This window comes from Peromyscus leucopus, chromosome 12 (assembly GCF_004664715.2).
Source record: "Peromyscus leucopus breed LL Stock chromosome 12, UCI_PerLeu_2.1, whole genome shotgun sequence".
In the NCBI taxonomy this organism is placed as follows: Eukaryota; Metazoa; Chordata; class Mammalia; order Rodentia; family Cricetidae; genus Peromyscus; species Peromyscus leucopus.
The window spans coordinates 40,095,749-40,112,077 of record NC_051073.1 but is presented as its reverse complement, the minus strand read 5'-3'; the positions used below and the strand labels follow the sequence as shown (position 1 = coordinate 40,112,077).

The following is a 16,329-nucleotide window of genomic DNA, read 5'->3' as shown; positions in this document are numbered from 1 at the left end:
GAACCCATGACTGATAATGCCCAAGAATGTGGCTGCTACAAAACACGCCCAGATGAGGTCCACAGTATTTCGGATCTCTAAAGAGCAATGTCCATAGCCCTTAACCCAATAACTTGACTTCGAATCGTCTACTTCTTTACAGAACTATGTGAAAAACTACACAACATATGTGTAATGTTTTCAACAGCAGCTTTGTTACACAAAAACTGAAAGTAATTCAAATGTACATTAATCAAGAACAAACTATGGTAATATCTGTACCAGGGACCTTTATGAAACATTGAAGGAAATGTGTTTAAATGAAAGATCTCTAAGAAACTGTTAAGCAAAAATAAAGTTGCAAAAGAAGAAATATGTACATATGTATTAAAGGTGAAGATTGAGCAAGCCGATAATAGAGCTTATTCAGAATATTTTTTTAAAAGAATGTTAATTCATGAAAATGAAGGTATCTATCAATCACGAGTAAATTCCAAGAACAAGCATGGCAGAAATCAGAGGGAGAGGCACAGCGTTCATGCAGGGGACACCCATAGGCTAACATGTCCTTTCTCACCCATGATGTCAGAATTCTGTGCCCTACCTTCACTTTCTGTCAGTTCCTCTCAATACCACCCAGCCCTGAAACACACCCTCCGGGCCCAGAGCCACCATCTCCAGGCATGATGAGGAAGAGAATAGAAGGCAGTGGTGGTGGTAGCTGGGTGTGTGTGTAGGGGGGGTTTCTCCCTATTCCTATGTCTGCTCCTACCTCTGAGGCTCTACAACCTCAGAGTGGCTTACATGGTGCCAGTTTCAACAGTTCTAAGCACCCTTATGACCATATATATTTTACCCACTTCTCCAACAGAAATCACCCAAGGACAGTAACTTTAACAGGTAAGCACGTACATGTCAGCTACTACTGCACCCACCTATCAGCTTTTTATATACATACTCATAAACTTTAAAAACAGCTTCCAGCAAAACCATCTAGGTGTCTTATCCAATTATGCTAAGAGCTCATATTTCTACAGTACTTACTAGGTGCAAGGCACAATGCTAAGTGATCTACCCTTGAGATTGCTCACAGCGAGTGCAGAATTGACTGACATAACAATGGGAAGGAACAGTGAGCCACAGTTAACAGGGGTCACTCTCTATGATGACACTGACCCCAGGAAAAAAGGGAACTCTAGCCCTACCCACAGGCAGACTCTGCCTTAAGCAAAAGGAAAGCATCCTCATCAGGTCATGAAACCTGGTCATGAGCCAAAGGGGAAAGCACTGTCTCTTGTAGGACATCTGCCCCGCACTCGTACTAACCAGGTCTGAATCTAAGTGGAAGGCCGTTGACAAATGCCCGGCATTATACTGTTCTGCAGGACGGCAGTCCACCACGAAGAACCGGACTCCTTCCTGAAAGGGAAACAACATTTGACATTCTGGAATTTGACAGGAAGTTCACATCACATGACAGAACCATGAAAAGAAACCAAAACATGGGGAACAAGAGTTTTGTAAATGGATCTCATAGGGAATTAGGAGGACCCAATTTGTATAGACACAAAAAAGTAACTTTTAGGACCTAAATACTTATGTCTGTTTTAAATAGTTAACACATTTTTTTTAATGTATTGAGCTTGAAAGTCTCAATATGTAGCAAGAGTCTAGCAATTTGAGCTGAAATACCAAATATAGTGGAAATCAACACTTTTTATTATCTTAAACACAGTGCCAGATAAAATTATTTTCGGGTCCACAAATTTACCAGCAATCCAATTCAAAGAACTAAATGTTTTTAAGTATATGGAGGAGCTAGGTTCACATGAGTCTTTTTAACCTGGACTTTATTTTCTTTTTAATGTTACTTATGAAAAGAAAAACATGAGTGACTGTTTACAAGCCCAGACAAAGACAGAGCTACAGTAGGAAGTTGAACTTGATGTGCTATAAAAGCCCCATCTTCTCACAGCTGAGCCTCTTCCAGGCAGTCTTGGAAATACAGCACATATTCCAGAGCTTAGCCATGGCACTGTCATTTCGGCACATACCCAGAAAGCTCACTCATTAAACTGACTCATTTTTATGAAGAACACACTAGAAAACCATGACATATTTTCATAACTCTCTTTGGTTTGCTTTATGGCATTAAACCATATAATTCAGCAAGCTGTGTAACTGTCCAGGACTTAACTGTCAAAGGCTAAGTCCACCCCTTTAAGTTCTTCACACAATTCCATGTTCATTTGCTTTAATGACATGTGAACAGGGAGCAGTTTATAAAAGTGTTGTCAAGAGAGATGAGAGTAATTGTTGGCAATACAAATACACAAGCCACATGGACAGGAGACGGAGCATCTTTATCTCTAGGCAATGGGATGTAAATGAATGGTGTGGGAATGCTGATTATTTCTTGTCAGTAGCAGGTACTGAACCCAGGGCCTCAATCATACAAAATCCGTGCTAACCCTCCACTGTAACTGCAGCCCCAGCTCTACACATTTCCAGGGCACAGCTTCTGACGGGGTTTTGCTTGGCTTACCCTTTGCAGCTGGTTTGCTTGAAGGATCTCTGACACCGAAACAGCCAGACACAGAGCCTGGCTCAGATCTGCCTCTTCATCCTTGATTCCCAATAGCGTACTACCAAAGAGATGATGATTGTCCTACACAAAGAGAAAACGGTAAACGTTACAAGAAAAATCAAAACGTTCTTCCTACAAGTATTTTAAACTATGATAAAATGTAGAATTGTTACCACCTTGAGCCTAACTGATTTTTTAAAACTTAGTAACATAGAATCTCAAAGTTCACTCTGTGTGTGTGTGTGTGTGTGTGCGCGTGTGCGTGTGTGTGCGTGTGCGTGTGTGTGTGTGTGTGTGTGTGTGTGCGCGCGCGCGCGCGCGTGCGCGCGCGCGCGCACGCGTCACAGTCAGTCTCTGTCAGAATTCACACAAAATCAAAGACTAAGAAAAATCCTTCTACACAGTTCTATCCTAATACCTACATTAAATACTAACTGTTGGGGCTGAAGCAGTCAGTAGTAGAATAAGCTTCCCCGGTATGCTCAAGACACTGGGTTTGCCTGGTGTAACGGTGCACACTGTTAACTGGGAAGGTGAAACAGAAGTATTGCATCAACTACAGACCAGCCTGGGCTATAGAGCAAGACCTGTCCAAAAGGCTGGGGGTTTGAACCCCAACACTGGAGTAAGAGCACAATGATGAATAGGTCAAAGAAGAAATAAAAAATTCCCTGGAAACACAACACAACAAAACCTCTAGGTCACAGTGAAAGCATTCCTATGAGAGAAATTTACAGTTCAACTGCCTATTTTAAAAAAAATCAGAAAGAGCACAAATAAATGACTTAATGATGCTATTTAAAAAACTGGAAAAACAAGAACAAACTAAATCCAAACCCAGTAATTAGCAAGAAATTATAAAAAAAAATTAGAGCAGAAATAGAAATAAAGAAATAAAACAATACAAAGAATCACTGAATCTAAGAGCTGGTTCTCTGTGAAGATAAATAAGATAGATAAATCCTTGGCCCAACTAACTAAAATATTGTGCTCAAAGCACTAGTTGGAGCAATAAGGGAAGAAAAGGAAATTAAAGGGATCCAAATAGGAAAAGAAGTCAAAGCATCCCTATTTGAAGATGACATACATAAGAGACCCCAAAAATTCAACCAGAAAACTTCTCAGAATGCTGAGCAAATTCAACTGCATGTTTGGATACAGAATCACCTTGCACAAATCAGTAGTTTTTCTATACATCGACAACAAAGGTAGGAGGCACAGAGGCTCTTGTGCTCACAGATAAGCACTAGGGGAACCAGGAATATTAAATACACAAGGTTGTCTCTTCAACGGAGAGATGTATGGACCTGTTTCCACCCAGAAGGCAGGGAGAGGAGGTGGTTAAGAGCTAGGTTACCTCTGTACTATCTGTATGACAGAAACCACACTGGACCCTCCCCCAGACCCTTATAGTGAATTTGTCAATCTATGGAACCTGTTGAGGAATATTATTTTAAGGTGTGTTACTTTTGTTTATGTTGCATTTGTTTAACTCTGTGAAACTGTGATACTCTGCCTGTCTAAAACACCTGATGGTCTAAAAAGAACTGAACATCCAACAGCAAGGCAGGAGAAAGGATAGGTGGGGCTGGCAGACAAAGAGAATATATAGGAGAAATCTGGGAGAAAAGAAGTCAGAGAAGGAGGAAGACATCAGGGGCCAGCCACCCAGCTACATAACCAGCAACAGAGAAAGAAAGAAAGGTGTACAGAAATAGAGAAAGGTAAAAGCCCAGAGGCACAAGACAGACAGGATAACTTAAGGAAAGCTGGCAAACAACAAGCCTAGCTAAGGCCAAGCATTTATAATTAAGAATAAGCCTCATGTGTGTGTGATTTATTTGTGATCTGTGTGGCAGGACCCCAAAGAAAAAGTAAAAAAATCCAACCAACAACAGGAACCTATCTTTATGGAAGGTGTCACATGTACTTTACAAAGAGTTTTAATGTAGTCATGTCTTAAGGTTTATTGTGCTCAGAATTAAGTTAATTACCACTAGGAAAAATTTTCACCAAATTGTGCTGTGTTTAAGCATGCTTAAGATAAACTATGGAGGGTCAGGTTCCTGAACTTTCAACCAACACTGGCTACTGAGTCATGTTAAACCAAACTGCCTTCTTGCCTCCCACAGATCACTACTCTGCTGGCTGTGGTAGTTGCAGAGACTTAACCAAACATAGAGAAAAGGAGATCATGGACATACTCTCATTCACCACAACATCAAGAAAATATCTATGAATAAAACTATCCAAGGAAGTGAAAGACTTCGATAATAAAAACTTTAAACCTCTGAAGAAAGAGATAAAGGCACTAGAAAATGGAAAGACGTCCAATGCTCATGCATTGGTAGAATTAATATTATGAAAATGACCATTCTACCAAAAGCCATTTGAAGATTCAACACAATCAAAATCCCCATTTCATTCTTCACAGAATAGAAAAAAACTATTCTAAAATTCATATGGAACCACAAAAGACCCTGGATAGTCAAAACAATCCTGAGCAAAAAGAAGAATGCTGGAGGATTAACATCCCAGATCTCAAGATATATTAGAAAGCCACAGTAATAAAAACAATACGGTACTGGCTCAAAAACCAACATGTAGACCGATGGATCAAAAGCAAAGACCCAAACATGAGTGCATGTGCTCCAGCCATTTACACTTCACCAAGATGCTAAAAACACAGGCTGAAGAGAAGAAAGCATTTTTAGCAAATGGTATAATGAATAAATGGTACTGAGAAAACATGCAGAATTTAATTATACCTGTAGCTATTACCTTGTATAAAAACTATCTTCGTATGTATCAAAGCCCTAACCATGAAACCTAAGACACCAAAACTGATAGAAGAAAATATATATACACACATACCTCTAAGGTAAAGTGACCCCAGTAAAGCAGTTCTGCATATCTATGGTTACCCAAGGATCAACTCCATACCCACCATTGGATCACTCAATTTCCAAAGTTACAAAACACTAATTTAGGAAATAATACCCACATGACTAGAAACTAACAAAGAAACAGAACAAAGGCAAGATACTTCCTGCTATTATTTTTGTCAAGTCTAAAGGAAATTCCATTCCCCCAAATTCTGGCAGTTAGACAAAAGCCAGCATTCCTCAGGAACTTGTGAAGTCAGTTGCCCTCTATCAAAAGGAGCCATTTCCCTTATCACTGACAGAAGGGACAAATGACTATCTGGTGGCTATTAGCATACTAAAGCGCATGCTGGCCTTCAGGCTCCCTCAGCATCACAGGTACCTGTTACACATTTCAGAGTCAATGCTAGCATCCTAGCTCTTCTCACCTCCGCCCTTACCCTGAAGTCCCTCCCACCCTCCCGAGTTACTCATTCTCCTTATAACCCTGCTATTTCCTCTCTGCTCACTCTTTGTCCTCCCTTTTCTGTCTTCATCTTCCTCTCTGCTCTCTCTGGCTCGTTCTCTCTCCCTTCCTCCCACTGTGTGTGTGTGTGTGTGTGTGTGTGTGTGTGTGTGTGTGTGTGTGTTTTCGGGCTTTTCTACTTTCTTCTTTCTACTCTCCCACACTCTTCCTCTCTCTGCTCGGCTCCTGCTTCTCTCATGGACAGGTCCAGTCTGCTAACCATGTTCCTCTCTGCTGTGGACTCTTCCAGATGCCTCTGGCTGTTCTCTCTCATATCTACAATAAAAGCCTTCCTGTTAACCATACCATTGGGCAGCAGCAGTCATGTTGACAGTTGATACAACTGTCTATTTAGTCCATTTCTCTACGAGGGAGAGAATTTATGGTGGAAGACCACAAAAACAAACTAACACATTTTTTAAAAAGTGGAAAAGAACCACAATTGAAATAGTTTAACTGAAGTGACTACAATGTAAACAAGAACAGAAAACATCCAACACAGACCAGTTTGCCTTTCTCTTCTTTTACCTTCCTAAAAGAAGCTGGTGTTTTACTACAGTAATACTGAGCCAAAGAGAAGAGGTCTTCTATATCTTCCAGATTCAAGCTAGATGGAGTATTTTCCAAGAAGTCTGAAATGCAATGACAGACATGGCAACAATTAATCAATTATTTATCAAGTATTTTCTTCACATTTACTTGTGAAGAAAATTGTCCCTGTTTAAAGCTACAGCAGTTCTAACATAAGCAACATATAAACAATCTCAGCAGTGATTCTCTGACGGGCTGTTTTGTTTTCATCCTTTACACAATGCTGGGAACTGGACCAGGGCCTTGTGGATATTAGTGCTTAAGAACCTGAGAGCTGAATGAAACCTCAAAACTCTGCCACACCCATCCTGTAACACTCTGGATGAGGTAACTGTGTTAGAGGCAGATCACACGACCTCAAGTGTTATTTTACACTACTTACGGATAACTTCTTCTTTGCTCTCAGACTCTTGTGCTGAAATGACTTCTCTGTAAAAAGGAACCAAGTGAACTTGAGTTAAATATTAAAGCACCATATCAAAAGTTGAAAAAAGAATAACACACTTGATACTTACTTTGTATTTACAAGGATAATTAACATTAAAAAATAAATAAAAAATGGATCTGCTTGCTGTAGATATCCATCCCATATTGCCTGGGTGACTTCGATGGAACAGTAATGTGCAAAAAGGCTCCCAAGCTACAGTCAGGAAAGAGAGAGAGAAACATAAACCACTGGAGCTGACTCGGCCTTTTCAAGTTAGTGAAGCAAACTAGTCAGTAACATCACAGTAAATCATCTGCACCTGGCATTTAGTGTGTACCTTAACTTTAGCATATAAAATCCAAAGGCAGAATACTGGGGCCACTTAACTAGCTGTGTGACTTAAGGCATGTCATTTAACCTCATTAAAGCTTCCATTTCTACTTCTGTGAAAAACAAAAACAAACAACACAAAAGAATACTCATTTTCTCCAGTGCTGAGAAGAGATAGTTAGCCTAACTTTAGAGTGATCAAGATATACCTCTTCCATCGCATTGTATGTGGTATTCAGAACTTGTAAGGTGAACTACCACATTATTACTGATTACAGAAAGCATTCAGCTTAGAAGGTAATCAAGAGGATCAGGCACAGCAGCTTAAGGAGTCTAGTAAAAGCTCAACTCAGTACTAATGTCAGCTGCTCCCAAAGCTTACATATAAATAAATCACTGAAATATCTGAGACAAAATTCAAATTCTTCAATTTTTTAGATTTTTGGGAGCTCTCTGGGTTTTGTGTTTCAGGTAAAAGGAGTTACTAATTTAGATTTTCTCTACCACCTAACTGTGTTTTATTTTAAAACACATGAAGATCTAATTTCACTAGCGATTAAGTTTTCCTTAAACCCAAAAATAACTACATCTAAAGAATTACATTTAAAGTATCTCATGGCTAAAGGGAACATAAATATTTAGTGGAGACTTTGTATCAGGCACTAACTTATTGTTATGTAACTGTTATGTACTGTTAGTTCTTACAGTAGGCCTTAAGAGTAAGCTTCTCTCCCTAGACAAGGACTAGACTTATATGACATAACTATCCTAAGTTCATAGAGCTGAGCTGTGGTGTTGGGACTAGGAAAAGCCCATGATTCCACAGCCCATGGCTGAGCATCTAACCAGAAAGCTTTAAAGCACAAAAATGCTCCAAAATACTTTCTCGGTTTTTTTTTTCTGAAAAAATTACTATAACAAATGCAGACATGAAGGTATGAATATTAACTAGAATATGCAGCCATCCTTAACCTCAGCTAAACTAAAGACACCATTACACTCCTCAGTCATGGGTTCCAAATAAAAAAACAACAAAACACCTTGCATTTCATCAAAGGCAAACTATCTGGCAGACCAGCTGGAGAGAACTTAGTTGTTTTAGCACATATTTTAAACCCTCTAGCACAGCAGAGTACTAATGTAGAGTTTTGGCATTGGAAATGTCATATCCTAGGCAGAGGCCAACATTAATCATTAAAATGCTTAAGAAATGATTCCCTATTTTAACAAAAATAAATAGGTTTAATGGCAACATATAAACTCAGGGATGCTACAATTTTATACGAACATTGTTATTTTTAACTCAAAATAACAAAATTGGGCAAGAGAACTGAGGAAGAGGCTATTGAGATTTAATGCATATGGAAATGAAACCAGTTAGGATGCTCGAATTACCATTTATGATTTCTAAATGATCCCATCATCTCCTGAGACATTATTATATTATTATTCCCATTTTACAGATGAAGAAACTGGAGCTCTGAGCCAAGTGCCTAGGCTCACACAGTTACCAGGAGGCAGAATGGGAAGCTCCCTAAAGAAACGGTAGGTAAGATATGATCAAAGAATATGTTTAGGGCTGGAGAGATGGCTCAGAGGTTAAGAGCACTGATTGCTCTTCCAGAGGTCCTGAGTTCAATTCCCAGCAACCACATGGTGGCTCACAACCATCTATAGTGAGTTCTGGTGCCCTCTTCTGCTGGGCAGGGGTACATACAGACAGAACACTGTATACATAATAAATAAATAAATCTTTTTTTTTAAAAAAAGACACATATTACAAACGTGGCAAAAAAAAAGAATATGTTTAGATCCTTAGTAGTCTTCTAGCACTCAACCAATGCTGTAGGAATATCTTCATGTCAGCCTAGTAGGGCATTCTCAGAATATGATCTGAGGATCCTAAAATCCCCAAGATTCTGTACTGGGAAATTCATAAATTACCACTATTTCACAAAAATTCTTAAGACTTTTAGTTGTCTATTGCACACTTATTCCCTCATCAATGAGCAGAATTCTCAGAAGACTATGAGATAACATTACAAACTGAATACATTTAGAAGCAGTTATATGAGCCCATCTGTCTTTAATTTAAGCAAGCAATAATGAAACATGAAAATATAAAATAATTGCATTATTCTCACTACTCTCTTTGGGAAATACAGACATTAGGTAGGCTAATTATGTTAGCATATAATAAATTTAGCATTACTTTTAGATGAACTAACAACAAATAATTAAAATTCCTTAGTTTTTACCTCCTAGTCAACATAATTGTTATGGACAATGAATCATCAAGAAATTGTAAGAACATATGGGGTTCTGAGACTCAAAGATCTGAGGAACTATGAGATCTAGAATGAGACAGCCCACTGAAAATATAAATATAGAAGGAAAAGCACTCTTTTATAGTCTTTTATATTAACCATTTGGTAATTTTGGCTTTCCTCATGATTATTGATCAGTTCATATACACTGTCAATAGTTTCAACACGTAAAGTTTATAAGCATTATATATATATATATTTACAAAAATATAAAAATCAGTTTTAATACATATCATATTTAAGTATATAAATACATAATATTCACTAATATATATGAAATATATTACTGCTATTTATATATATATATATATATATATATATATATATATATATGTAAAATAACAAAAGACTAATGTTGTGGGGTCTTGGGGAGATTCAGCATTTTACTACATAGCCCAGCCTAGCTCTGAACCCACATTCTTTCCTGCCTCTAACTAACTATGGTTTTATAGAAACTATTTTTCATTAAATGTTCCTACTTTCACTTTATTACCCAGTTGAGTGCATAGGAGTCTGGAGTGATTTTCTTTGTATCAAGAAAAGAACAAAGTTCAGGCTCATGGTACTGGATGAGCAATCGGAAGAGATGAAATGGCCTCCCCTTCAGGGAACAATCCCTACGAGAGAGAGAGAGAGAGAGAAGCAAAGTTTCTCATTACTAGTCAGACATGATCACCCTGGCATTCAGTCCTCCTGAACACCCATTTCCTCCTTCACTCTCAGAGCATCCCAGGATGCACAGCGAGCCCTCTGAGAGCCAGGCGAGCTCTCTTCTAACATCTTCCCATTGACCTGCTATGGCTGACCTGCAGCCACTTGAGGGAGGCTTTCCAGGCAAACCCAGGAACACTCAAGTGAAAGGACTTCAGGGATCCCTAAAAATAGCATTTAGGTTATTGTGACACAGGCAGGGGAGCCAAAGATCTAGAAGGCCCTGAGAGTGAGTCCAGCCTCCGCCTTCCTTGCCAAGAAACTAGAAACTCCTTGGACTGCTTCAGTTTTGCATCACAGTTTACACGTTCAGAGAGGAATGTCTTTCAGCAAAGGCATAAGTCTGGAAAGACCACAGATGACATTTCAGAATAGGACCCCTTAGCCTGAGACACTATCAAAATGAACTAAGTACCAGGTGTCCACAGTAAATTCCAGAAAGTACTAAATGCCCAGCTTCAAAGGGTGTTGTCTAAGTAAGATGAAAAACTTGAATTTATATACTGTTTCAAAGTAAGTCACCAAATATATACTCTGCCATTTTTATTATCACAAGGCTTTTCCCAAAGAAATATCACATTCCTGTGCAGATACTTCAAAAGAAGAATTGCAAAAGGATAGAAACGTGTTCCGATGCCTGAATTCCCTGTGGCCTCTCACTATTAACTCAGGAAGCATCTTATCTAGTCAGCCACAAGCAGGCTCATCTGCCTAGGGTGGTCATGGGAGCTACCCAAACCCTGACTTCAAACTGTAGCCACACATCTGCTCCATGTGGAGCAGGTACAGAGCGATCCACATGCTAGCTCAGTCCTCAGGAGACAGGGTTGTCTCTTTCTGACCACACGCTGCCTCTGATGGGAATACAGAAGCCACACCTTCAAGTAAATGGTTGGTGTGCTCAAGATGTGTGATTGTGTACTTTACATCTCAAAACTGAACAGTTATTTCATGGCAAAATAATCTATCCAAGACAGCCCATTTTCAGGAGCTTGATCTTACTGACCTCTGAACCACTGTATCTAAAACCAAACAAACAAAAGCACTAAAAACATGGCTACTCTGCCCAGTGGTCTGTTACAGTCAGGTGGTACTATGAACTCTTCATTTAGGCCTGTAGGTTTCACTCACGGCTCAGTCTCCATTAACTACCTCAGCTTTAGTACTGAGATGCGCCCTACTCAGTACAAAGGAGCGAGGCAAGACTGTTCTCTGATGTAGTAGTGAAAGCCCAGGCCATCATAATAAAAGCTAGTTACTTATGGAAGAAGCACTACCACATACTGTAATAAACATTTCACAAACTTACTTCATTTTATCTTCACAAACAACCTATCGACCCCCATACGCACTTTACAAATGAGAATACTGAGGTTCAAGTATGTCACTGAAGGCCATACTGCTAGCAAGTAATAAATTAGGAACTATGACTTGAACACAGAAACTGGGCCTTAGCTCACTATGCAATGCTACCTACCATCTTCCCATATGTAAACCGTTGTACATAGCCGGGAGGTGGTGGCGCACACCTCTAATCCCAACACTTGGAAGGCAGAGGCAAGTGGATCTCTGTGAGTTCGAGGCCAGCCTGGTCTATAAAGCGAGTTCCAGGACAGACTCCAAAGCTACACACAGAAACCCTGGGGGCGGGGGGGAATGACACTTAGTACATAATTCAATAATTCATTTTTGGAGGGGTACAGCCTTAAAAAGCAAACTTTAAAAGAAAATGAAGCAAAGAAAAAAAGTTGCATTTACAACAGTCCACTAAATAATTATCACAGCTTTAACATGAAAGCATCATTAATTAGGGCCATCAAGATGACTCAGTAGGTAAAGGCGTTTGCCACTAAGCTTCATGACCTAAATTCAATCCCAGGAACCCACTCCCACAGACTGTCCTCGGACCTCCATACATACACATGTGCATGCATACATACACAATAAAGAAATAATGTAATAAAAACTTTAAAAAGCATCATTAAAATATTTTTAAATGTTATTTAGAGATGGCCATTTAGTTCAGTGGTAGAACATATACTTGACATGTGTAAGGACACAGGTTCAATTCTCAGCACTACAAAAATAAAAATAAATAAAAATGCTATTCAGAGAGCATAAATGAAAATTACATCCGTAAATACAATATTTAACGTTGATGCAATGGTTTGTTATGGCTTTCAACTATTGCTGTCTTATCTTTGTCTTTCAAGACAATGTCTCCTCCTGTAGTCCAGGCTGGATTAGAACTGACTATGCAGTCCACGCTCACCGTGAACTCACAGCCATCCTCCTGTCACTCCTCCCAAGTGCTGGGATTGCAGGTGAGCCACCATGCACAGCTTGCTTGCTTGCTTGTTTGTAACTTATAAAATGTATTTTATATATTGGAGCATTTTGTCTGAATGTATGTCTGTGTACTATGTTCATGCAGTATCTGAAGAGGTCAGAAGGTGTCAGATCTCCTGGAACTGGAGTTACAGACAGTTGTGAGCTGCCATGTGGGTGCTGGGAATAGAACCTAGGTCCTCTGCATGAGCTGCCAGTGCTCTTAACTGATGAGCCATCTCTCCAGCCTCCATGCCCACCTTTCAATCTACCCCTTTTGATATTACAAATGGCAGCGCACAGAAGGCCCAGAGAGAACTGGATTTATCCTGGTAAAAATAATCCTAAATCCGAGTACTTTCCCAATTGGGTAAATGCAGAACAACCAAATGCTAAGGTAGAACACAGAGGCAGGAAGGACACAGGGAACATAAACAGTGGCTGAGGTAAAACAGTGGGCATCACTGGGAGAAGGTCACTGAAGCCGTATTCGTTTAAGGGCTGCATACTCAATGTTACTCTCATCCACAGGGTTTGTCCTTGATACAGTCTACCCATCTTATGTTCCAATCAGTGGTAAGATGATATATTAAAATAGGATTCCTCAGCTGGGTGTGGTAGCGCACATCTTTAATTCCAGCACTCGAGAGGCAGAGGCAGACAGATCTCTGAGAGTTCAAGGCTAGCCTGGTCTACAAATCTAGTTCCAGGACAGCCAGGGCTGTTAGACAGAGAAACTTGTCTCAAAAATAACGACAACAGTAACAAACAAACAAACAAAAGGGACCAGGAAGAATGTGACAAGATGATGTGTGACATTGTTGAATATAACAGCCCCTTCCTCTCCACCTGCCACTCCATCATTCTTTAGAGACAGTGCTGGGACGTCATGTCTCTTGCTGTGACTAGCTCTGTTACTGAGAGATGGCCAGGAGAAGTAATAAAACACAGACAGCTATAGTGTGACAGAATGATTCCTAACCAGGCATCCCAATTTCAGCTTTGCCATGACCATGGCCTTCTCCTTCAGTATCTTTGGGACCGTTTTCTTTACATGGAGAAGTATGGCTTCAAGGAAGCATAGAGTTTCACCACTCTGTTCTAACTATAATCTCCAGGGAGCTTTAAAAAAACATGTAGAAATAGGTCTAGTATACTTATACTTAAACTCCTGGGACTTCTGGCTGAACCAACCTTTTTTTTTTTCTTCTTCAGATATTTTTTGCCTATAGATTTGGTTTTTGGCTAAACATTTCTCCAAAGAAGATAAATAACCAATAAACATAAAAGGATGTGTAACATCATTGGCCAGCAGTAAAATCCAGATCAAAAACCTCAACAAGGAAGTGGTGCGCAGCTCAGCACGAGCAGACTCCCAGCATGTGTATCCACAGCTGCGCAGCTGAGCCACTGGACGAGATTAAAGTTTCTTTGGGCTCTGAAAATCTGACTGTCTGAATCATAGCAGTGGGAACTACAACAATTTTCGGCCTTATGAGGGCCTCCCCACCCTCCCCACTGCCACGGCCCCTTCCATAAGCAGCTACATGTCTGTCTAGTCTCGGCAAAAAGCATCATTGGCTGGGGAAGCCATCCTTGATCCTGAGGGTAAATGAAGTCACCCACAGCATATTCCTATAGCATTCTGTATTTCACCTTCCTAAGACTCTGCACATTTCACTTTACTAGTTCAACATCTGTATATGTAGGACTAGGTTCCTACCTGAAGTAGCTCCCGTGAGGCAGTACTGCCAATTATCTGTACATGCAGGATGACATTCCTAACTGCAATCCCAGCACCTCACAGAAAGTAGGACTCACACAATCCTGTTAGTTTTACTTTTCAGTAAAGATAATAAGGTTAAAAATAACATCAAACAAACCTAAAGTTAAGCTACAAATATAAACTCCAGTAGTGCAACTTCCTAATACAAAGAATCCTTTAAAAATCTTTATAATGGGGGCTGGAGAGATGGCTCAGCACTTAACTGCACTGGCTGTTCTTCCAGAGGGCTAGGTTCGATTCCCAGCACTCACATGGGGACTCACAGCCATCTGTAAATTCAGTTCCAGAAATCAGATGTCACATTCTGGCCTCCCCAGACACCAGGCACTCATGTCATACACATACATACATTCAGGCAAGACACCCAGACACATAATCAATAAATTTTTCCAAATGTTTGTCACAAGAACAAAGTCAAATAGCAATTATACCTCTGGCAACCTTAAAAATTACTTGGCCTATTTTCTTTACCACCAAAAGAAATCTAACAAACTTGATTTCCTACCTTACCTGGGAATGTACTTATTCATGATGGCGTAAAAGCAGTTGTACAGGTCGCTGCGAGGCAGCTGGAGACACACCAGGGGCTTGAGAAGGTGGGTCCAGCTCAGGGATGCGCTGTACTTAACATTGCGTGATTTACAGTAAAAGGTAATTACAGACTCCACATCCAGAAGTAAATCTGCTGCCTTCTCCTCTGGCACTGAGAGCTGCTCTAGAAATAAAGCATCAAACCAAAGTTACCAGGGGACTACTAGAGGCTCAGGGACGGGGTGTCCTGTCCACAAATACATTCTGGGGGTGTTTGAAACTAGGATAAAAGCAGTCAAGTCCTGACAGTACTTTTCTCATCATTTTATTTTTTATTTTTGTAGTAAGGAAATAGAACCAAGGCTTTGCATAAGCTAGGTACCTGCTTTATCACTGAGCTATATCTAGTAGTTCTTTTATTCAATAGACACTGGTTCACAGACGCAAAACCTAAGAAAAAACATAGTTAAAATTCTTTTTTTTTTTTTTTTTTTTTTTTTTGGTTTTTCGAGACAGGGTTTCTCTGCATAGCTTTGCGCCTTTCCTGGAGCTCACTTGGTAGCCCAGGCTGGCCTCGAACTCACAGAGATCCGCCTGGCTCTGCCTCCCGAGTGCTGGGATTAAAGGCGTGCGCCACCACCGCCCGGCATTAAAATTCTTAATAACAACCTCATTTTAATTTTTAAAGCCGTCATTGTGTATACTCATTGTACATGGTACTGCTTTACCTAAGGACATAGTCATACAATGATATATTTATGCTGAATATATTCTCCCTAATCTTCTTTCTAACTTAAAGCAAGAATGCTGTTACAGAACAACCCTCAGTTTCACATGAAGTGTTGTGTTTTTTCCCTAGTCCTCAGAGACAAGGGAAGACAAAAGACAGTTTACTAACAAACAGTACTTAGTGACATTGACCACAGTCATGTGAAACGGAAGATGGCCAATTTGAGGCAGATTGGTGGGCAATGACAGGCATAAGCCATGGAGCTGGAAAGCCAACGGAATTTTCTAACAGGACTATCAAGTGTTCCACAATGTGGTGCTTTGGTAAGTAGAGGGAAAATTCATTCTCTACCATAAAATTTAGTACTTTATTCCTTCCCTTCCCTTGTTTTAAACCTTAGTTTTTATTTTGTAATAAAGCTAATCAAACATGCACAAGCAAAATTACCTATGACTTCTCTACTGGTATTCTCATATAGAATAAACAGACAAAGTACAAATTAAATATGAACAAAACTATAACCATTATTATTAACATCAAGGTAATCTCAGAAATATATAATATACATCATGTGAAGTCTTCAAATCTCTGGTTCAAATTCCCTTTCTTTTG

General features: G+C 39.7%; 1 protein-coding gene across 2 annotated transcripts in view; it reads right to left on the bottom strand.

Moving 5' to 3' along the window:
• Tbc1d23 (TBC1 domain family member 23) overlaps positions 1-16,329 on the bottom strand; it is a 56,651-nt gene that overhangs the window by 22,718 nt on the left and 17,604 nt on the right. For both annotated transcript variants that reach the window (XM_028867528.2, XM_028867529.1), the window contains exons 4-10: positions 14,967-15,171; positions 10,125-10,248; positions 7,063-7,187; positions 6,930-6,976; positions 6,485-6,588; positions 2,525-2,647; positions 1,306-1,398 (exon numbers count right to left, since the gene is read on the bottom strand). In XM_028867528.2, coding sequence (XP_028723361.1) covers positions 1,306-1,398; positions 2,525-2,647; positions 6,485-6,588; positions 6,930-6,976; positions 7,063-7,187; positions 10,125-10,248; positions 14,967-15,171 — 821 coding nt within the window. The remainder of the gene's footprint in view (positions 1-1,305; positions 1,399-2,524; positions 2,648-6,484; positions 6,589-6,929; positions 6,977-7,062; positions 7,188-10,124; positions 10,249-14,966; positions 15,172-16,329) is intronic.